This window comes from Peromyscus maniculatus, chromosome 4, assembly GCF_049852395.1.
Source record: "Peromyscus maniculatus bairdii isolate BWxNUB_F1_BW_parent chromosome 4, HU_Pman_BW_mat_3.1, whole genome shotgun sequence".
NCBI lineage: Eukaryota > Metazoa > Chordata > Mammalia > Rodentia > Cricetidae > Peromyscus > Peromyscus maniculatus.
The window spans coordinates 70001040-70023471 of NC_134855.1; the positions used below are offsets into that span (position 1 = coordinate 70001040).

Consider the following 22432-nt stretch of genomic DNA (forward strand, 5'->3'; position numbering starts at 1 on the left):
AACACAGACTTAACGAGGTACTGCTGGAGATCAGGTCCCCACGGGGGTGGAGCTCCAGCCTGAAGTAGATAAAAGGGTATTCCTGCTCTCCACACTGATGGTTCCTCCCCATGGATTGCCCGTGGTGGCCTTTGGACACCACCTAGGCTCCAGGCTGCCTGCACCCGAGCTCAGTCTTGACTTGTGGGTGCTTCTGGGGTGGAGTGTTCTAGAAGCGGCAGAATGTTTCATGCCACACACTCAGGTTATACTGGAGGACCTGGTATTGGATATGGTCAGGGTAAGGCTGAAGGCAGCCTGGATACCGAGGCAAATGTATTTTTATGTCTACCCCATCCCATTCTGAGGGTAGCTGAGAAAGAAACCTGAGGGAAACATCCCAGCTTAGCTGCAGATCTACACGGAATCAATCCCCAGTTCTGCCTTGGTATGACAACTTGAAGAGACCCAAGAAGCCAGTGAAACAGGACAAAGTTGCACAGCGGTTGGCCTCAGGTCCTCTGGTTCCTCGTCTTTCTAGAACTCCAGGTTGGGTACCAAGTACCACGTAGTCTGGGCAGAGTCCGGAAGAAGTGGACTAGTCTGTGCTCCTGGCCTGAGTTCCGGGAGCTGTGAGAGCTCCCAGCAGACACCCCCAGACACAGTTCAAGATTTGGGGAGTCAGAAGTCAGGCCAGGGGGAGAAAACAGTGGGACCCCACCCCCAGAGAAAACAGCAGGTCAAGAACACAGCACACAGCCCTCCTGCAATGGGACATCCTTTATTGACAAGGAGGATACAGGTTGGCACATGCAATGCCCCCCAGAACTTCAAGCCAGCCTGCCTCTGGCACCTGAGGGAGTGGGTGCCTCTGCGTTGCACTCACTGGGTCTCCTGGCAGGTGGCTGAGACAGAGAGCTCTGGGCCACCCTCCACACAGCGCGCCACATTCTCTTCCCGCTAACAGCAACCTCATCCTCAGCAACTTACCTGCAGGATCTGAGAACTCAGGGAGCTCCAGTACCTGCGGTGGCAGAATGGGGGGCTCAGGCAGCTTCCCAGACTTAAGCATATCTAGCTCTGCCTGCAGTTCCCGCACTTTCTTCTTCAGGCGAATGCAGTTAGGGCAAAAGGAGGTGGTGGGTAGCTCATGGGGGTCGGATGCCAGAGAGGCCTCAGCAGGGCTGTCAGCCTTGAATGCCGTAGGCTCCTCCTCTTCATCCTCCAATGGGCCGAGTTCTTTGGCCACCCTTTGGGGGACCTTCCAGTCCCCTTCCCCCTGGGTCCGGCGGATATTCTGTATGCCTTGTGTCATGGCAGCTGCACTCCGACCGTAGCCATCGTCCTGGTACTTGGGGACTTTCCGGATGACCAGAGAGGTGCTCAGGGCCAGTTGGCGGGCTTCCACGTTAGCGGACTCCAGTGAGGCTTCTAGTACGTCCTTGAAAATGAGGTCTATTTTCTTCTTCTTGGCCTGAGGGGGCGTGTCCCCCTCATCAAAGCTCCGCTTGTAGGGACTTCTGCCCTGTCTCAACACAGGACCCCTTAGGTCTTCTGGATTATCCAGGGCTTGCTCAGCCTTCTCTCTCTGCAACCTCTTCTCGCCTAGGAAGGAAAACCAGGGTGTGAGGATGTGGGGAAAAGCCCCAAATGGAGAAACCAACAGGAAACAGAACCGGCCTTCTGCTAGGGACTCGCCTTACACATCCTCCTGGTTCTGACCATCTGGGTCGGGTAAGACCCAAATGGAGAGAAGAGCAGATCATGGGAGCCAGAGTCCCAGGACAAGGCCTTCACAAAAAGGCGATTTTGAAGAGCCCTCATGTGGATAAATGCTGCCCCTTGAGTTGGGATGGGTCTGAAGGGGAGAATAAAAACAAGTTACCATCCTATGGGGACGGATAGATGGGGTTGCCATACTATGACCCTAGGAGACAGCATCCCTCCCCATCTGACTAAAGCAACAAACTTCAGAGCTGAGTAAATGTCCATCCACCAGGGGACAAAGTGCCCTCTAGAAGCTGCAGGATGGTGCTGTGCCTCAGTAAAAGGCCTGGGGACAGCATAGGCCCCGCCTTATTCCATGCTCATGGTTCTGGAGAACTGGGAGAAACAGCCATCCCACAGCTGCTGTCTTTCTATCCCCCCTGAAGTCAGGAAGGACACAAAGAAAGATGGTTCAAAGTTCTGTGGTTCTCAGTCATGGCTGCAGTTGGAAATGCAAGAGAGATTCCTAAAGATGTCAAATGTCAGCCTCCCTCAAGATAAGGAGAAGGCGGCCACGAGACCCAGAGCATTCTCAGATACAGATGTCTCTTCTTCTATCATTTTTAATTACCTTGCAAGGTTGGTGAGCTCACCAATAATAAGCTATTTTAGGTTCTTTAACCCGGCCAGCAGACTAGCACAGGCTGCTACAGAGTGCTGGTATGCCCAGGGGGAAGCATGCTGAGAAAGCAGTCTTTCAGCTTTCAGAAAGTTTTGGCAGTAGCCTGTGGGGTTGGGCAATCTCAAAGGCTTCCTGAATCAGGGTCAGGGTCAAGGTCCTGGCTCTGTAACCTTGAGCAGAGGCTTGCTCTGAATGTACAGTGTCCAGGCTTCTGGTGGAAGGATTTATTTCATAGCCCCTCAGTGAAGGTCAGGAGGCTCTATGTTTGGTTTTCCTCAGATGCTTTCCTCGAGTCTTCAGGCTCCCACAGATAACAGCACGGCAAGGCTAAGCCACTCAGGTCTCTATTCTGTCCTCACAGGAGCTGCTTAAGTAACAACCTCATCCCAGGCTCCCGGCACTCAGTCAGCTTCCAGGAGCCCCAGTTTCCACACCAGCAGAACCACAGAAAGCTTAGTGATGATGAGATGAAGCCCCATTAAAAATGCAATGTGTGGGCTGGAGAGATGGCTCAGAGGTTGAAGGCACTGGCAGCTCTTCCAAAGGACCAGAGTTCAATTCCCAGCACCCACATGGCAGTCCACAACACACTGAGACTCTAATTCCAGGGTACCCAGAAGACACCCTCTTCTGGCCTCAGAGGGCACCAGGCACACATGTGACACACAGACAGGCATGGATACAAAACACCCATACACATAAAATACATAAATAAAATGAAATTTTAAAATGTTAATGTAATGCGTCTCTGTCACAGAGCAGGTGACATATTCACCAGGCTGAACCTCTGAAACTCAAGGGTGCTCTTTCAGCTTTCACGGACTCATCAGACATCAGACAGCTGAGGATGCAGGGAGGTCAGCGTGACAATCAAGCAGACTCCCATTGTCTCAGTGTTCAAAGATAAAGCAGTCCATGTTTCCTAGGACGAGCAGGAACCCCTTCTAGACTCATGGCTTCCATGTAAAATCTCTGATCCAGAGATGACCTTTAATAAATGAATTCTATTCCAAATCTTCCATGACATTCAGGGATAAAACCAGAGCCAAAAAAAAAAAAAAAAAATCCCCACATAAATCACATAGATCACCTAAACGTGTAGACGCCTATCCTTCAAAGATAACCACAAATGAATAATTTACATTCTCTCCAGAAGCTCTAGGCTCCTAGTAACACCTCCATTAACAACAGATGATCTGGTTAAGCAGCCTCCAATTATGAAGATGCCCTTCTCTCTAAAAGCCAGGTACGGTGGTGCCTCAGTGATCCCAGTGCTTGGGGGGTGGAGGCAGGAGCCTCTGGAGTTCAAAGCCAGCCTTAGCTGCAAATCAAATTCAAGGCCAGCCTGGGATACACAAAGATGTTGGGGACTGGAGGGGGGATATTTCAGCTGGTAAAGTGTTTGTTTTTCAAGTATGAGGACCTGAGTTCAATCCCCAGAATTCATGTTAAAAAAAAAAATAGCCAGGTACCCCATGGTCATCAGAGAGGCTTCACCCAGCAGCTGATGGACACAGATGCTGGGAAACACAGCCAAACATTAGGTGAAGCTCATGGAATCCTGGGGAAGAGGGGGAGGAAGGACTGTAGGAGCCAGAGAGGTCAAGGACACCATAAGAAAACCCACAGAATCAACTAGCCTGGCCTCACAGAGACTGAACTGACCAGCAGGGAGCCTGCATGGGACTGACCTAGGCCCTCTGTACATGGTTCTGTAGCTTGGTGTTCTTGTGGGACTCCTAAGAGAGGGAGCAGGGGCTGTCTCTGACTCTGTTAGCTACTTTTGGGACCCTTTCCTCCTACCAGGTTATCCAGCCTTAATAGGAGAGGAGGTACCTAGTCTCACTGCAACTTGATATACCATGGCTGGTTGATATCCACAGGAGGCCTGCCCTTTTCTGAAGAGAAAGGAGGAGGAGGAGTAGATGTGGGGGAGGAGAGGGATTGGGAGGGGAGAAGAGAGGTGAAACTGCTGTTGGGATGTAAAAACAAAAAAAAAAGAAAGAAAGAAAAAAGAAAAAAAAAGGCAGGTGTGGTGGCAGGCACTTATAATTCCAGCACTGGGAAGGCAGAGACAAAGGGCTCCCTAGGGCTCCCTGGCCAGCCAGCCTCGCCAATTTGGCAGGGTCCAGGTCAGTGAGAGTTGTCTCAAATGACTGCCCAGGAATGATGACACTTGAGGTTGACATCTGGTCTGCAAACACACACACACACACACACACACACACACACACACACACACACACACACACACACACACACACCTCTGTAATACCTTTAGTGAATGGGCAAAGGGGACTTTCCAGAGCAGGGCTGACAGGCCATTGAAGACACACTTAAAGGACCCAGACTCTGTACCTAAAATCTAGCACTCATCAGTCAGCCGCCAAGCTCCCGGTCACTCTCAAGGACCACTTTCATCACAGCTCTGGCTGGTCCCGTGGTGTCAGTGTCCTCCTGCGCCAGTTCAGCCTGGTCATGACAGATGCCTCCCTCCTGTGTCCTCCAAGGCTTGCTCTCTCCCAAGTCTGGGTGCCAGGCCTCTGGTGAGCCCCCAGCCCCCCAAACTCACACCTTTCTCTAAACCGTCCCTGGGTCTCAGGATTTTCTGAGGATGATGCAGGTGCCTTGGAGAAGGCACCAGAAGAAATGTTCCAGAAGAATCCAAGTTTTGCAGTCTGCTGCCGCTGAGACTTCTCTCGGTTTTCTTTTGTCTTTGGGGAGTGTGATTCTTCTGGAAACCCCCTGGCCGTTTTCATTCACTTCTGCTTTCATCCCGCAACCAAGGTTCGCTGAACACTTTTGGAGTTGCAGGAAGAGGTCAAGATGAGCCACCTCTCATCACAGAACCATGCCTTCCTGATGAAACCAGCATGGCCCAAGCTCAGCTCCAAAGGAGACAGGAGAGGAGTTTAGCCACAGGTCTCTCGCCTCTCCTGCAGTTGCCAGATGCTTTTGACTAAGTCAGATGGCTTCTGGGCACCCAAAGGCCTGTATGGTTTTGTCTTCCAAGTCAGGTTCATTTCAGTGAGGCACCTGCTTCTGTCTCTTCCAATCATCTTCCAAACAAGGCTGGCTCCAGCCAAGAGGTTAGTTAAAAATATGGCAGAGTATGGCTTGGGCCTGACTTTGGCTCTGTGGACCCAATGGACTCTGGGCATGTGGATGTACAGCTTCTGTACAAAGAAGGTCCTCTTGTAAAAAGGACCTGGGTGCACCAGTGTACTCTGGCCAGGCTGAGGATGGCATCAGAGGTAAAGAGCCAGAGGCAGGGAGTCCTCACACTCCTGTCAAACGGTTCATTTCAATGGAGCCTGGATGGACACCCAACCGACCAGGGCCTCCCTGCCTGAGGCCATCTTCTCATGTCCTCCAGACTTCCTCTGGTAGAAATCATTCCTTCATGCTCTATATCACTTGGATTGACAGAAACACGTCCAGCAATACCATCCTGAGGCTGGCTTTGTCTGGTGGCCACTGTTGGTTAGAACTTAGACCTTCACCTTAGATGTCTCAAGTTGGAAACCTAGCTCTGGCCTCATTAGTCATGTGACCCTGGGTAAGCCACTGCATTTCTGTAATGCTCAATGTGGTCATCTGTATGATGATGGGGCTGATGCCACAGGAATCACCAGCCTAGAATTTTACAACCAAGCACTTAATAACGGTGTCAAGGTAGAGATTGCATTAATGGTAGTAAGTACATTGCTCCATGGATTCTCAGAGCATCTTGGTGGGTTAGTTCCCATTACCTTGATCACGTGGCAATGTGTAGGAAACCCAACTAGCACACAGGAAGTATCTATTGAGGTACTGAGTGGAAAGTGTCTTTTCACCAGTTGGGGGAACAGGGCCAGTGTTCGTTCAATGATTTACTTGGCTGGGATTTGTTGATCTTCGCAGGATTGCCTCCTAGGGAAGACAATTCCCTGGGGTAGCTGCTGACTTACTGTGCTGAGGCCTAGTCTGCCTGCTGGATATTGCATTCCTCAGTGGTTTGCTTGGAAGATTCCCTGAGGGGCTTTCTGGGCTTTGGTGGCTCAGAGTGGGTGCAACCCTCCCTGGTGGGCATGGCCTCAGCCCTGTGGTCTTGGGCCTGTGGGCTTGACCTTAGCTTTGTGGGTGTGTCCTTTCACAAGTACTGACCTAGCCCTGTGGACTTAGGTTTGTGTGTGTGGTCCTCAGGGACCGCTCCTTCCCTTGCCCATACTCACCCCGGGTCAGGTTGCGGTGGATGGTTTCCTGGGACATACTATGCAGGCGCTTCATGTAGTCCTCGCTGTACCAGACCCGCAGCCACTCTCCAGGCCGGATGTCTCGGCATGCCCGAAAGTAGATGTGCTCGCTGTGCTGGAATGCCAGGAGGTTCTGCTCCCTCTCCTCCCGGGAAATGACCACGTACCTGGTGGGGAGGGGACAGGTGAGAACCATAGGCCACACCTGGTTGAGTGCCTCCAGTGCAGGGCACAAGTGGTCAAGGGTATGTGGGCATGTAGGCAAAGCTGCTGTCCCACCTAGAGACAGCTAACTAGAGCTGGTTCTCCTACTTACATCCATATTCTGCATTATGTCCAGCAAGTTCTCTGGACCTTAAGAATCTGTTTATCTGAGACTGGAAATGGTACCTGTCCTGCCAACCTCCTGGGTCGCAGTCAACACCAGACTCAACAGCAGGTGGCCACCACCTTCTCTCTTCATCGAATTTTTTTAAAAAAATGTATTTTGTTTTAATGTTTTGTGTGTAGGGGTGTTTTGTCTTCATGTATGTCTGTGTACCATGTGTGTATATTGCTCCCATAGGCCAGAAGAGGGCATTAGATCTCCCGGAACTGGGTTACAGAGGCTTGTGAGCCACCATGTGGGTGCTGGGAATCAAGCCTGGGGTCAATGAAAGAGCAGCCAATGCTCTTAAGCACTGAACTATCGCTCCAGCTCCATTTTCATTGACTTTTAAGCCTCAGGCCTCTGATGGCAGCTGGGGCAGGGCAAGGCTTTGGGCTGTTTTTGTATTCCATTAGGCTTATCAGAAATAACCCATGCTCTAAGAGTGACTAATTACAGCCCAGTCAGGGTTAAAGAGCAGCATCTTTAGAGTTGGTCCAATGAGGGCAACAGGAGATTGGCAACATCTGCTTAATCTAAATAGTTGAAGCTAAGGACAGAAAGACTCAGAGAGGCTAAACAACTTGCCCAAAGACCCAGCTAATTAACGGATGATGCAGCTTTGCAGCCTATACTTTCCCCCACTACAACTTGTGGCTTCCACGTGGGCATGGAGAGCACCAACTCAGCAATGCCCAAGACACCACTGAAGTTCCGTCCAATTCAGGACCCACGCCCCTCACCTAGCTTCCATCAAATGACACTTCCAACATCCTGGCATCCCCTTACCTATCTCCAAAACAGTGCTGCTGTGATGGAAAATGAGATGGGTCAGAGCCAAAGCTATATACACTGTGTTTCAACAATGCTTCTAGTCAGTAAGAGCAGCTTGAAGTAAGCACACCGATGTTTTAACCATGACCATCATTCTGGGTGGGTCACCTCTGGAATGGTATGTACCTTCCATGTTTGCTCAATAAAGTTTATGCTACTTATCGAAGTACTCACACAGATATCAGTTCCTTTGCAAGGTGACAATGGGAGCCAGCAGCTCCAAGAAGACTCCCTAGGGCAGTGCCTGCAGTCCTCATATCCACCCTGCTCTTATCTGGAAAGGTCCCTACAGAGTCATCTCGACCCAGCCTTGGAGGAGGCTGGCACCTTACCAACACATCCTCTGAAGCCCAGGAAATTATCCATTCTGGTGACAGAACCTATCATAGGCTGGAGGGGTGAAGACCAATGAGAGAGCAAACACCGAGCTCCTGGACAATGTCAACAGTGCTTACAGCCCTGGGTCAGACATCTTGTCCGGGACCTTAGCCTCAGTACACCTGTGTTCACTTCAGTATCTTATATGAGCACTAGAGAGCTCCCCTGAGCTGTGAAAATCTCGTAGGGGATCTCTAAGTAGGTATAACATGTTAGCCAAGGCAAAAGACAGGCCTCCAAGACTGCAGCAATCACGCTCAGCCTCTTCTCTCCACTCAAAGGACCAGCCTCAACTCCACTCCCGAAACTTCTTCTGCATGTGCAAAATATCTCCAAGTTTCCAATCTAGCAAGAGTCTGAGATTGGTGCCCAAAAACAACCAGCTTAACAGTCAGCAGAGCACAGCACGGAGATGGCTCCTAGCTTTTCTGTTTCAGATACATCAGAGGCAGAAATCCCATTGATTTCTCTCCAGGACCACCGGGTTCACACAACACATTAAGAGTACCATCTCCCTTTCCCCTTTTGGTTTCTAGACAGCCATCAGATACTAAATGCTAGGGAAAAAAAAGGTAAACGAGGAACAAGTTCCTATGATGGTTTGTTGAATCAAAACAGCAGTGTCTGGAATGGGTTTAAACATTTCAAACTATCTGCATCCATTTCCCTGGTGTCCCCTCCCCCCGCAGTGTGGGTTCTACCCAACAAGAGCCAGCATTTAGAAAGATCACCCTCGGTCTTGGTACAGATCACAAAGTATTTTCAACATCAGATCAAAATGTGTTGAGCATCTTGCATTGGGTTGTTTTAAAACTTGGCTTTTGAAATGAGGTACATATGGCAACCGTGGGTGAATCACAGCCACCTAGTCCCCTGACAAGACATATTTATGCGACAGAACTTTCAGGAGAAAGTTAACTGCATGCAGCTAAGATCCAGCCCCCATCACCCCTAATTAGATCCCTACACTTTAAAGTGGTAATGCTCAATGGCTTGGCCCATGCTCAGAATCCTGTTGTCCTCATTTTTATGAAATTATTGTCCTGGTCACATGGCTGAGGACCCCAAGGTTTCTAGGAACCATCTCCTCCTTGTGGCCAAGCTCAGTTGGCTGCAAGAGGGTCTGAGTTCCCAGTCCCCCTTTGTTGAGACTTTGTTGGGAGAACAGAATGGGAAAGGCCTAGCCCAGGCTGTCCTGCAGAGACAGGGTTCCCTGCTGTCTGTTCAGACTTAGGCACCCTAGAAGTAACTGCAAGGTGACCGGCAGTGGTGGTGAGGGCAGGGCTCTGGACTGAATCTTTCCAGAAGATAACACATTGTTTTCAGTCCTGTCTCCTCACAGGCCTTGGGTACTCGACAGATAAGCACAGGAGACAATTCTCAGGCCTCACCCACTGGGTCTTATCAAGTATACCATATTTTCTGGCTGGTCAGGAAATGACTGTGGGTTCCGACTCAAGAACTAAAATGGCCTGTGAGGGCATCCACTTTGTTTAATAGGACCGACACAGACCAGGTTAGGCCAAGACGGCTTTCCAGCAGAAAGGAAGTTGCCAAGAAAGACGGAAATGGGAAGACTGGCTGAGAAGAGCCTGCCTGGGCTCTGTGATGTCACTGGATTAGGTCTCTGGTACCCACCATCTAGGTCACCCAGCCTCTGTAACCACTGTCCCTATATCCTATGGGCTTCCTTCAAGGCTTCCCTTTGGGAAGCTGGCACAGACTTCCCATGTATTTCCTCTTCCAATTGAATATCCTAGCCTCCTGGTCCCCACTGCCACCAAGACACCAAAGCAGAAATCATTTCCATCTCAAATTGACCATTGTCCCTTGAACTCTGACCTTGTTCCTAGTTTACAGCCTCTAATTTGGCTTCTTTTCCCCTAAGACCAGAAGTAGAGGCCAACCAGTCACACCGACCTTGTGATTCAGAGGAGTCTCTTGTATCTCCTGCAAATTGCTAACTTGATTTCCAAGGTTATGCATTTTGGCCAGTAACTTAGAGAATGGTCTAGATTCCAAAGCCAAATGTAGCTAAGAACTATCCAGAAAGGATATTACAGGGTACAGCTTGGGGATTCCTGTTTCAAGGAAGCTCTCCCCATAACTGGAGGTAAGCCAGGCTGATGACAAGTGAGAAGATTGCTCTGTGGTGGGCACACTCCTGGTGAATGCCCGAGGAAGCCATTCTTGTTCCCCTGAGAAGTCTTGGGTCTCGGTAGGCAGGGCCCTGCCCTTCACAGGCAGCTACCAAGATCAGTGGGCATGCAGCTACTACGAAGGCGTGTCTCATTCACGATGCCCCGCCCCCCTGGACAGCCAGGAGCCTCTCAAGTCTCCAGCCAGAAATTATTTCTCTCCCTGGAAACCCTAACACTTTGGGGGAGCATGAGGTTAAATTCACTGAGTACTATGCCACTTGTGATGTGCAGGACAATGAAGTACAGCTGACCAGCATCCATGGATGCTTAGCTGCCTTTGGCCTACAAGTCCTTGCCTTCCTCTGGAGGGCCAAGCATGGGTCTGGGCATGCCCACGGGGAGCCTATGGAATCCAGGGAATGCAAGGGTCACAGAGCCCTTTTCCCCACACACTTCCCCTTAAGCATCTAGTCCCTGCTCTGGGGGCTTGCAGGTTTCCTTGGGATGTGAAGAAAGAGAATACACACCAAAAAAAGATCCTGGAGCCTGGCTGTGTTCCAAGTGTGACATCCATTTCGCTTTATTGCCATCTTAACAAAAATATTTGAGAGGGCTCTCTTGGGTTCCAGCATGGGTAGGCAGGGCAATTCCAGGCACTGGGCTATTACTGGACAAGACAATGTTCAGTTTGAGGAGGCAGGAACCCCTCCAAAGAACCACAAATTGGGGCGATGGAGCCCAGGGTCCAGGGACACGGCAGGTGCCATCCGTCTACTCGCCTCATGTAGGACAAAGGATGGTGTGTGTTTGTCAAGAGCTCTAGCAACAGCCTCAGCAGGCACTGGGTCCAGGAGGCTTCCAGGCCCACTTAGTCTCTTAGGGGAAAGGGGTGGGTGGGTGCAAAAGGTCTGCTGGGATCAGCCTCAGGCCAAGGAGCGAGGACAAAGCTGCACCTAGATCAGAGCTAAGCTTTCAGCTTGGTCTCCCTGCCTAACTCTAAGAACCCAGCTCTCTGACCACGCCCCCTAAACAAACCACAGAGCTGGAAGTGTGTATGCTAAGTGAGTACAAGCCCAAGCAAGCAGAGGCAAGGCATGCTGGGAGGTGGACTGGACACAGCCTGACTGGGTTTGGGCCTTATTTAGGAGCCAGTGAGTGGACAGTCTGCCTGCTGGCTCCTGAGGCCTGGGTCCTGGGTCTCCCCACCACTGGCTGTCGAGACTGGGGGCCACGGCAGGCTGGCACACTCATCTATCTCCATGCTGGTTCTGTTCCCTCTTCCAAGTGCAGAAGCTGAGGCGGAGGCAGAACTTAGGTAAGGAGCATCTATTAGCACTCTAGAATTGGCCTCTTGAAGGAAGCTGGCCAGGCCCACAGTCCTGGTCCACCCCTACATGGCTGTGTCATTTTTGACCCCTGAGGTACATGACAATGATCGGAATGACCAGCAATCGATGACTGTAAAGACTGACTTGGCTGCCTCCTCACTGTTCAGAGAAGCTCCCTGAGATGGCCTGCTATGCACAGGCTTGGGGAAAAAAAGCTTACAGTGTGCTAAGAATGCAATCCTTCCCCTCATCAGCACGGCCCCACTCTCCTCCCTTCCACAAAAAAGGCAAGCACAGCAGCTGAGCAACGCAGGGCAAGCACAGGGCCAAGGCCAGGCCCCACCCACCCCGCTGAGCTAGCCCCACCCACCCACAGGCCGAACCACCTGGGAAGGAGCAGAATCAGGACCCGGGAGGTCAGCTCTGCTGCAGCCCTGAGTTGGAAGCAAGATTCTTTCGGATGCTGCCCCCCTGCCCCAGCAAGGCCTGCTCCACAGGATACAGGATACAGGCCGTGGGGAGAGCAACCCTCTAGGCCAAGCAAGCGTCAAGCAGGCAGCTCCTCTTGTGTCTTGAGCATCTTCCTGAGGTAGGGGGGTGAACCTGTACACCCGCTCCGTTGCTCTGTTACAGCACAGGAAGCTGGACTGCACCGGGTGAGGGGATGGCCGGGCCCCGGGGTCATCAGTCTTGTTTCTGGACCCAAGAGACTCCCCCATCTCAAAGCCATAGCTCCTCCTTGTGCGAACTGGCCAGGTTAGAGATTGTGCTTTCTCTTCCGAGACCTGGTAGTCCGCGTGGGGGCTGGTTCTGGGGGATCTGGTGAAGGGTCCGGCAGGGGTGCCTGAGCTTGGGAAGCGGAGTCCACGGGGGCTGCCCTTCGTGGCCCCCGCTGAGATGCCTGAACCGCATCCCGGATCTCCATCAGCGTCTGACACATCTGACCAACGCGGCTGTTCAGCTCAGCCATAGCCTGGCTCATGACCCGCATGCTGTCGGCCATGTCCTGGTGCACAGTCACCAGCTCCTGGCAGAACTGCTGGAACATTTCAGTCTGGTGGGCATGGGCATGGAGGAGATGCCAGTCCAGGCCCATGGTGGGTGAGCTGGGATGAGGCTCTGGGGTCCTGCAGGCCTGGGCCTGGGGCGAGGGATGGGGCAGGACCTCTGGCTTAGGGCCCAACAGCTGAGTCTGGTTTGAGGAAGAAGACGAACAGAGCAGCGGGGGCCTGGCCAGGTGGGCCTCTTCTTCTGGAGGATGTAGTGGGGGCATCCGAAGAGGCTGCCGGGAGGGCCCAGGAGCCTCCTCATCTTCATCGTCTTAGGGCATGCAAGGAGAAAAGGGCAGACGATTACAACGGGGAAGACAGGGCAGCCCTGGTCACGGGCCCACCTCTGAACCCCCCCTACCGCCCACCCCACCCCAGCCTACAAGGGCGCCGCCCACGGAGAAATGCCTGCTCCTAAGTCCCCGGGGTGTGTGGGCCAGGCACTGGGCGAAGGGTGAGCAGGAGCTGGTTCCCTTCTTCCCACAGAGGAGGCGGCTACATTCCAGGGACTTGGAGGCCCCAGTTGCGGTGGCTTATGACCTTGACTGTGTCTCGGCATTTCTGCAGACCACTGCATTCAGAGGAACAATAATGTCTGCTCTGCCGAGCTGCTGGAGCCCCTGGCTGGACAGTTGGCTGGACTATGAGATCCCAGAGCTTGCGGTGTGTTGCTGAGCGGAAAGTACTACCCTGTCAGAAGTTCTAAGCCACCCTCTGTGAGCTCCAGCTTCCACAAGGGAGGCGCTTTCAAAGTTGCCTGGGGCCACCTTGTGGAATCCTAACCTAAAAATTAACGCAGGGTGATGCCAAATGGCTGTTTTTTGTTTTTTTTTTTTTAAAGATCTTAATTCTATTTTTTATGTATAGGTATTTTGTCTGCATGTATGTCTGTGCACTGTATACTGTGTGCATGGTATACATGCAGTACCCATAAAGGCCAGAAGATGGCATGGGATCCCTTGGAACTGGAGTGACAGATGGTTGTGAGCCATCATGTAGGTGCTGGGAATTGAACCTGGGTCCTCTGGAAGAGTAGCCAATGCTCTTAACCACTGAGTCATCTAGCCCAGGATGCCAAATGGCTGTAGATGGGAGGGAAGGGCTGATGCAGGAATCAGCAGGATTATGTGGGGCAAGCTACCAACCCTGTTGTCCCCTAAGGTAGGATGACCCACCCATGAGTGCTTGATTATGTAGGACTTGTGAGACAGACAGCTAGTCCTCCTTGATAAGGGATACAGGGCCCTAGACCCTGAACATAGGGGTCTCGAACTTTCAGGTGGTCACAGTACAGGTAGATTCCCATAGCAGAAATAAAAATTGTGACAGACTCATCTTGCTGTAAGGAAGAGACTTCATGCCTGTGGTGTGGGACTAAAAGTCATTTACTTCCCAAAAAGTTACTCCTCTAAGTGGCTTCCTCCTTCCTAAGGCTCCTGGGGTCTCATGGGGCTAGCATAGTGAAAGCCCAGGGCTTCCTGAGCATGCTCAGTAAGCAGATGCCAGAAAGGGTGGGAAGGAGCACTCTGAGCTGCCATTACCACCTTTCCAAGCCTTCAGGCCACTAAGGCCCCAGCCTGGCTGAACCTGGTGACTATTAATAGATATGGGGGCTGCTGCAGCCCAGGTTACCTCTGCTAACGTCATCATCTTTGATGTCTAGGAGATGGAGGGGTGAGTAGGGCAGGATTCAGGAAACAGACTTTTCTGGATACTGCCCCCCCCCCCGCCCCCCGCCCCCCGCCCCCAGGCTTCAGCAAACCCTGGCAGACCCAGGCTCAAGTCCGGTTCTGATGTCTCAGGGGCACCTCCATTTTCTGGAAGATTGTTTTCCTCAGCTGGCTAACAAGGAAGTGCGCCTCATCATGAACACTCTTTTCTACTGCTGAGGCTGACTCTGTGAGTGGCCACCTGTCAGAGGCCCCAGCCAAACAGGAAATGAGCAGATCCCCTGGGCAAGGGGCCAGGGAGGAAGGCGGACTCTGAGAACCACCTTCCTGCTGGCTGGGTGCTGGCCCCCACAGCCTCCTTGGATTCTCCTGCCCTGCTCACAGGCCTCCAGTGAGGATGGCAGATGAGGGTGGGTGTGGATGTGTGGAGAGGTGGGCGGGAAGGGGCGGGGTTCTTCAGGGAGGGATTCCAATGGCTCCCCCTTCTGGTGAACTAGAAAGGCTGGGAGGCAAGAAGGAGGGGCCACAGGGAAACAGAACCGAGAGAGAGCAGGGAGGGAGCCCGGCCAGCCTCAGGTGAGCACCAAGACGTGCAGGAACTGGAAAGAAGCAGATCACACACAGAAGACTGGAGTGCGGAGGACAAGGCAAAGCGAGCGGGCGATCACGGGGAAAGGTCTTTCCCCGGTCCTGCCGCTTGGCTGCTGTGGTACCGCCCCTCCTCCTGCCGGCTATGCTGGGGCTTCCCTGGCCTCTGCAGTTCCTGGAACGTGCCAAGCGCCTTCCTGATGTGGGCCTTGTACATGCTGTTCCCAGCCTGCTCGCCTTCCCCTCCCCTCTCCTCCCCTCCTCTGCGCCTCGCACCAGGCTTGGTTAACTCTTCATCACCCTTCAGACGCCTTCCTCAGCCAGGCTTGGCCCGATCTGCTTGGTAGCTGCAGTACCTCCTGTCATGTGCTTTGCAGACCCAGCACAGACTGAGGACACTGGGCCCCACTGGCTGCAGAAGAGCAGACTCCGTGTGGGCCCTGGGTACCACACAAGTCTAAGGCTGGAAAGCTGGGATGCCCTGCCTGGACTGGCTCAGCCCTGATCCTTCCTCTAAGTGTGAGCAACGGTCTAACTCAAGCATGTCTAACCTTTGGGCACCACAACACAACGAGATCACTACAAAGTTCCGGGCTCAAGGTACAAACAAACAAACAAACAAACAAACAAACAATAGCTTGTAATGTTTTAAACAAGCTTATGATTTGGGTTAGGGCCACACTCATCGCGATGTGCCTGCAGCCCTCGGGCCAGAAGTTGGATACATCTGAAGCTTTTTATCCCTACAAGTGTCGTCTGTGTAGGTTTTAGATGCAGCCCTGTCCTTCCTGCTCCCAAGCCAGCTTCTAGCACAGAATGGATGCACAGGAAGTGGAGGCATGATGGAAGTAGGATGGAGGAAAGAGTTGGGAGACAGGGAGGGCTGGGAGCTAGAAAGAGAGGGGGTGTGGGTACACGTGAGGAAGCAAGCCAGCCCCCCGCCCCCCTGCTCCCCCCCACACACACACACTCGGGCTGTGGACAGGCAGAGCGATACTCACAGCTGGTAGAAGGGCTGTCGATACCATCCAGTGCTGCCCTGGGGAAGCTGTGCCCAGCCTGGGCAGTGAGCAGTGCTGACTTGATGGCCCTCTCATGGGCAGTGAGCATGAGGGGATGGGTGTGGCCCCCGATCCCTGGGCCCGACAGCGACTGCTGCATGAAGGCCAGCTTGTCCTTGGTCCTGCGTTTCATGTCATCCCATCTGTGCTTAATGTCCTTGATGGAGCGGGGGACCTGGCTGACGGAGGTGACTTTCCGAGCTATGCCTTCCCAAATCTTGTCCCTGTCGGCATGGGACAGTCGCATGGTCTCTCTCCCAAAGAGAACCGCCTCGTGATGGGTCACCTCTGTGACCAGAATGTCCAGCTCCTCCTTGGAGAACTTAGGCTTCCTCTTACGCTCCGCCAGGGGCAGCACATTCCTTGGGTTGAATATCCCACAAAGCATAATTGGGTAAATGACCGTCAACGAGGGTGGTCGTCCTTCCTAATCACAGGCCCCATCTGGGAAGCCGGGGAACACTTGCGGCCACCTAGGCTCCACCACACCCTCCTCCTACAGTGATGCCTCTCCTCCCTCCTCCTCAGAAGGAAGGTGGGAAGAAGAGGTAGAAGGAGTCCAGTAACTGCAGGGTAGGGCTACCCTACCTCTCATCTGCCCTGAGCACCAGGGAGTTCAAGTTCTTTTGACCTTTTGCTGCCCCATTCTCCCCATCCAGAGTGGGGATACCAACCACAGCAGTTTCTGTGGGTTCCATCTACCTATGAACCTTAATGACTTAAGGGGCCGGAGAAATGGCTCCGTGGTTAACACTGACAGCGGATTAGAGTTCGTACCCCAGCAACCACATCAGGGAGTTCACAAACGCCTGTCATTCAAGCTCCAATGGGTCTGTTGCCCCCTCTTGGCCTCTGTGAGCATCTGCACACATGTGTGCATACACACACATATAAACATAACAATTTTGAAAATAAAAAAGAGTAGCCCTACAGTGGACTGCAGTGGTCTGTGGCATTAGCTGCTAGCGTCCATCATGTTGCAAGCACAGGAAGTTTATTCTGTCACTTGTGGCTCATTTTCCCTTCCCAGCATCCCTCGTGTCCCTCTGTCCCTGTACATGTGCAGAGGAAAACAAGCTCTTCCCCCTCAGGGGCGCCACCAGCGGCTCCTCATGGAGTGGCTGCTGTGGCATTCTGGTTAAGATGTGAGGCACCCACGAGCATCCACCAAGAGACACATTACCCTCGGAGGGACACTAGGATAGCCTCGGTGGCTCTTCAAGCTGACCTTGCAGCTGCTCTGGCTTTGGAACCCAATCTTTCCACATTGTGGTTCTATGCACCTTTCACTATAGCTCTGAAAGTTCCACCCAGAAGGAGGAACCAGGGTGATCCGACGGAGGGAAACTCGGATCCCAGCCCATACCTATGGATGCTTCCAAAACCACAGCGGAGATCAGCAGTACTCAGTTCCTCCAGCCTTCTTTCTCGAGATCCTCTCAGCCAATAGAGTGTACTCAGATAAAGGAAAGTTGGGGGCTCTGGTACCCAGCTCAGGACAAGGCCTTGCATTCAGACAGACTTGCGACTATCCTTGGGTGGGGACCACAGGGGCCTCTGTAAAACTAGGGTGAACCCTGTAGGGCCTTAATTATGCCCCTGTGGGCGCTCACAGAGTCTGTGTTAGGAGACGAGGAGATTACTGTACAACGTGGAATGTCCAATAACACGCTTACCTTTTACCCCAGTGCAAACCAGGGGTACCCATGCATGAAGCTCTGCTCATCTAGAGTGTTTGGAAAGCACCGCCAAAGGCACACATGTCTCAAGTGGCCCCCGAAGGCACAAAACAGCCCTTGGTTGAAAATTACTGCACACGCGGAGCACCTAACACAGAGCTTGCATAGGTTAACACTCAAAACATGAATACCTACCCCTTGCCTGGCCCACCACTAGTTTCATAAAGACATCTATCCATCAAATCACCCCCAAACCCCTGGTCTATGAGAGCACAACTAAGTGTGCCTGTAAATTAGCAAGCGCTACCAAAAGCAAAGCCACACACAAACACAACCACTGGATCCTGGAACCTTTCCAAGCCAGGATACATCCGCTAAGACCATCGAGGAGCCGCTTGGGGTCAGGACAGGCTAGGGACAACAGGACAGAGTCATGCTAACAAGGCGGGAGGAGCAGACTCCAACCCACTGCACCCACCCACAGCCACAAGAAGCCGTGCTCTCTTTGGTCCCTTGTGTGTTAGCAGAAAAGAACCCTGGCTTGCAGATCAAGAAGCCTGGTTTGTAGGTCCAGGGACATGGGGCCCCAGTCCTCATTTTGCATTGGATGACATGAACTTGAGCAAGACTTTGCCCTGCTTTGGTCTCCGTTCATCACTGGGGCATGACCACCAGCACAGAGCAATGGCTGTCAGCCTGGATGGCCACATCAGAGTCACGATAAAAAGCTTGCAAAACTGTGATGTCCCAGATCCATCCCCAATCAAATCACATCAGCAGCTCTGGCATGCTAAACAATGGCTTAGTTAGTTGAGATGAGACAATGTCTTCTAAGGGGGTGTGGGGAAGCCCTTTCCCCAAACAAAAGCTCAGAAATGGGAGGCAACAAGGGACAGGTCAGCTCTCTAAGCCATAGTTCCTGGAGCCCTGCAAGTGACAGTGCAAAAGCCTGACACCAGGATGCATCAGACACGCTCTTTCAGCTGGCCTGGACCTGGCTGCGGTGACCCACGCAAAGACCCAGACAGGGTCTGGTCTGTGCTGTCCATTAACAGCATCTCTGCAAGGCTTGTGCCCGCTTGTTCCAGGTGCCCTCAACCAAGCCCTGTCCCCTCTGAAGACTCATGTGTCCTTCCCATTCCACCTGGGCCCTCACAGCCCATGTCTGTTCTTCTGTCATTTATGCAGTGGCAGGTGTGAGCCTTGTAAGGCTGCAGAGGGCAGGGCTGGGCAGGGCTGGGCAGGCCTACTCTCGAGTGCCCAGTCTGTATCTGAGCAGAAGCAGTCCTCAGCATAAGGAATACGAGACACCGTCGAGCTGACCTGGACCTCTGGGCCAAGGGAGAAGAAGGCGGCTGGAGTGTCAAGCCCAACTTCCTGTGCCGCTTTCAGGGATAGCTTGCATAAGAGGAGGCAATGTGTGGGTGCTGATTCTGCACCTGTCCGGTGGTAGTGGGGACAGCTGCACCCTCAGTAAGAGGATGGACCCCAACTGCCCCGCAAGCCAGCTGCCGCTCCCAGGACATACAGGTGGCCGTGAGGCCACAGAGAGGGACACAGGGGACCTCCTGTGACTCCCCACTTCCAACCAGCTCCTCCTCACGTGCTCCAACTCCCTGAGACATCCCTTGCTGTCCCCACCTCCTGTCTCCCCATCAGCCCCCAAGAAACCCATCCGAGACTCACAGAACGACACAGCGACAAGGCTTCTGACCCATGATGTGGCTGGGCCCCTGGGTCTGTGAAGGCATCCCTGTTTTCCCAACCAGATCTAAATCTCCTGTCACCACCTCTGGGTCCCAGATAGAGACCACCAAGTGGTACCGAAGACAGAATGGGCCCTTCTCCTAACATATATCCACTAGTAGGACCCACACGAGCTTGGATCCCAACTTGGCGTGGCCACCCTTGTTCAGTTCTCTGCTCTCGCTGGCTAGACTTTCAGGACCCTTCTGGCATACACTTCTAGGCCACAGCCTGGGGCCAGAGCAGAACCACTGTTGCCGGCCGTCAGGCCTAGCGTGAGCCCCGTGGGAAAGGGAGCTGGAGCTGTCAAGAGCCCCGACTCTCTCACACAACCACGGTATGGTTTCTGGGTCTTCCCTGGAGTGATGCCACCCGGGCAGCAGGAATCTGCCCTGGGAAAAATGCCTCTGGTCCATTTCTAGGCTGGGGACATTCTCCTCTTCTGCAGGAATTCTAGCAGGAGCCCACGGCCTCTATAGCCTCCAGGATTCCTTCAGCCTACTGGTCTGGCCACAGGCTCTCCCACTAGAGCCTGTGACGGAATCCTAGGGGAAGAGGGCAGTTCTCTCAAACCCTGCCGGCAGCAGTTCTGGAGCAGTCTGGAGAGAGCTTGGAGAGCCTGGAAGCTCAAGACACTCCCTTGGCTCATCCCAGAGGCTGGTGGGGCCCCCTGGAGCCGGCAGGGATGGGACTCACCTCATCCAGTTGGCTTTGGTCTCGTCTGACCCATCTATGGACTTGTAGCGGTTGTTCTTGTCCACAATCTGTAAAACAGAGAGACTGTCTAGAAGGGGCCATTAGAGAAGGGGGCTCCTTCTCACTAAGGCCAGGGCCCAGCTCCATCTTCAGCCTCACTTCTCTTCCCCGTCCTCCTCACTGTCCCCACTACCCCGCCTCAGATGGCGTCAAGGATCCTTGTCCTCTCTCCACCCACTCCCATTCCCTCAGAGACCCTGGAGAAAGAGCAGAGAGGAAATGGTCACAGCCCTCTCATCTGTACTGATGGAATCCTGGCGACATGGCCCAGGAGCACCACTCCCCACAGGCACTGGGCTGTGCAGTAAAAGCTGAACCCACCCTTCTCTCTCTGTGGGAGATGGGGGCCGTCACTGGGGGCCGGGCTCTTGTGATTGGAAAGGGCTCCTCCTTTCCTCCAACTTCGAATATTCAAGACCCTTGGGGTTTGGGGTGGGGTTGTGTCCAAATGTCTACACTCCACCATCGTTCTGAGATTCAAGATCCCTTGAGACATGGGATTCTAGGCTGTCCCTGACTTTCCTTTCGGAGGGCAGGGGTCATTAAAAGACATATCTGGTACAGATTTGAAGCTTGAAGGTTAGGACAGAAAGAGAGGCGCTCAGAAAGGAAGATACACAGAGGGGAAGAGCATGGGTATTGTCTTCTCTCACAGTGGTTCTGGTTTTTTCTTGACCCAGGTGATAAGCAGCCTTAGTCTACAACGGCTCTTTTGTAGTCCACTGTCTTTTCCTTTGCTCAGTCCTTGCCACCATTTTGCACTGTGGTTTTTGAAACAGAGATAATAAAATTCTCTTCACTACTTAATGATCATGTCCACATTTCAGTTCTGGAAAATTCTCACCTTCTCTGTTTTTTAGTAGAATCCCTCATTTTCTCTAATCTCTTCTGGTAGAATTTCTGTTAAATAAACAGAATAGCTCACTCAATCCTCCGTGTCTTTTAACTACCTCTTCATAGTTTACTCTGTCTTTTAGAGCAGTGTCAAGGAAAGTTTCTCAGAACTCTATTCCCATCCACTAATCGTCTCTTTGTGCCTACTCCAGTTTCTTCTATCTATCAGAGTTTTCCTTTCTTACTTCACTTGTTTTTTTGATGTTTTATTTTCATGTTGCCTTAGGCAGAGCTTCACTAAGGTAGCCCAGGCTGAGTGGAATTCTTGCTCCTCCTCCTCAGCCTCCTGAGTGCTGGAATTACAGGCATTCACCACCACGCCCAGTGTCTGTGCCTCCTTTTTAATGAGTATCTTTCATTTAACAAACGTTTTTCACTTTCAATATTATTTTGAAGATCTGTCTCCTTTTTTCATTTGTCTCTTTGAGTTTCACAGTGACATGTTCCTTCTTTCTTGTTTCCACAGCTTAGATGAGATATAATTAGCATATAACACAGACTTTCCTAATTGTGGAAAAATATGCTAGATCAAGGCTTGTTCCCGGAGGACTAGGTGGTACACAGCAACCCCACAAGCCCATTGACACTAGTGTTAAGGTTCTATCCATTCTCCTCAAAATGGAAGACCAAGTGTCTGTCGACTGAAATCAGACCATGCCGCTCTCCATCTCGAGGTTTTATCCACTGAGCTTATGATGAAATTCACATTTACGGTTACAGCCTTCCAGGCCTGTGCACCCGAGTCCTGCCAACCTGTCTGCCTGACCTTGGCCTCTTTGGGGTTGAACATGAAGTGTGCACATTGGGCTCCTGTGCTGAGCGCACTGTCTGGTGGTGCTACTTCAGGGGGTGCTGAGAACTCCAAGAGGAAGATCCACTTGGAGAGTGCTGTGAAGGATGTACTAGGTTGTCCCTTCCTTGTTCTCTGATTCCTGTCCACCATGAGGTAAACATCCTCCTCCTCCTCAGGCTCCTACTGCCATGTTCTGCCTCACCACAGGCCCAGGATTAAGGGAGCCGAAGACTATGGACTGGAACCTTCAAGACTGTGAGCCAAAATAAACGCTCCTTTGTTTAGCTCTGTGTGTCGGGCATTCTGTCACGGTAAGGGGAAAGGTAACTGACCCAGTCTCTCTCTGCCCCTCACTTTGCTGCAGCCGGTTCTGAGGGGCAGTAAGCCAGCTTTCAGCCATGCCCAGAATCTCTTTTCCATACCTTTGAAAGAATCATACTCCTGGAGTACTCCAAACACTCCGAAATGGTAAGAGGATAAAGTAGCTGACGGCAAGAGCCAACAGAATGCACACTGGTCATGTTCCTCTCAGATCTTTCCCTTGG

General features: G+C 52.3%; 1 protein-coding gene across 6 annotated transcripts in view; it reads right to left on the bottom strand.

Moving 5' to 3' along the window:
• Prdm11 (PR/SET domain 11) overlaps positions 1–22432 on the bottom strand; it is an 84137-nt gene that overhangs the window by 8893 nt on the left and 52812 nt on the right. For 3 of the 6 annotated variants that reach the window (XM_076570112.1, XM_076570114.1, XM_042275754.2), the window contains exons 5-7: positions 20141–20208; positions 6583–6770; positions 970–1584 (exon numbers count right to left, since the gene is read on the bottom strand). In XM_076570112.1, coding sequence (XP_076426227.1) covers positions 970–1584; positions 6583–6770; positions 20141–20208 — 871 coding nt within the window. Of the gene's footprint in view, positions 1585–6582; positions 6771–10874; positions 12972–15959; positions 16382–20140; positions 20209–22432 lie in introns of those variants that run through there. The other 3 variants (XM_076570116.1, XM_076570117.1, XM_076570115.1) reach the window with 3 other exon arrangements.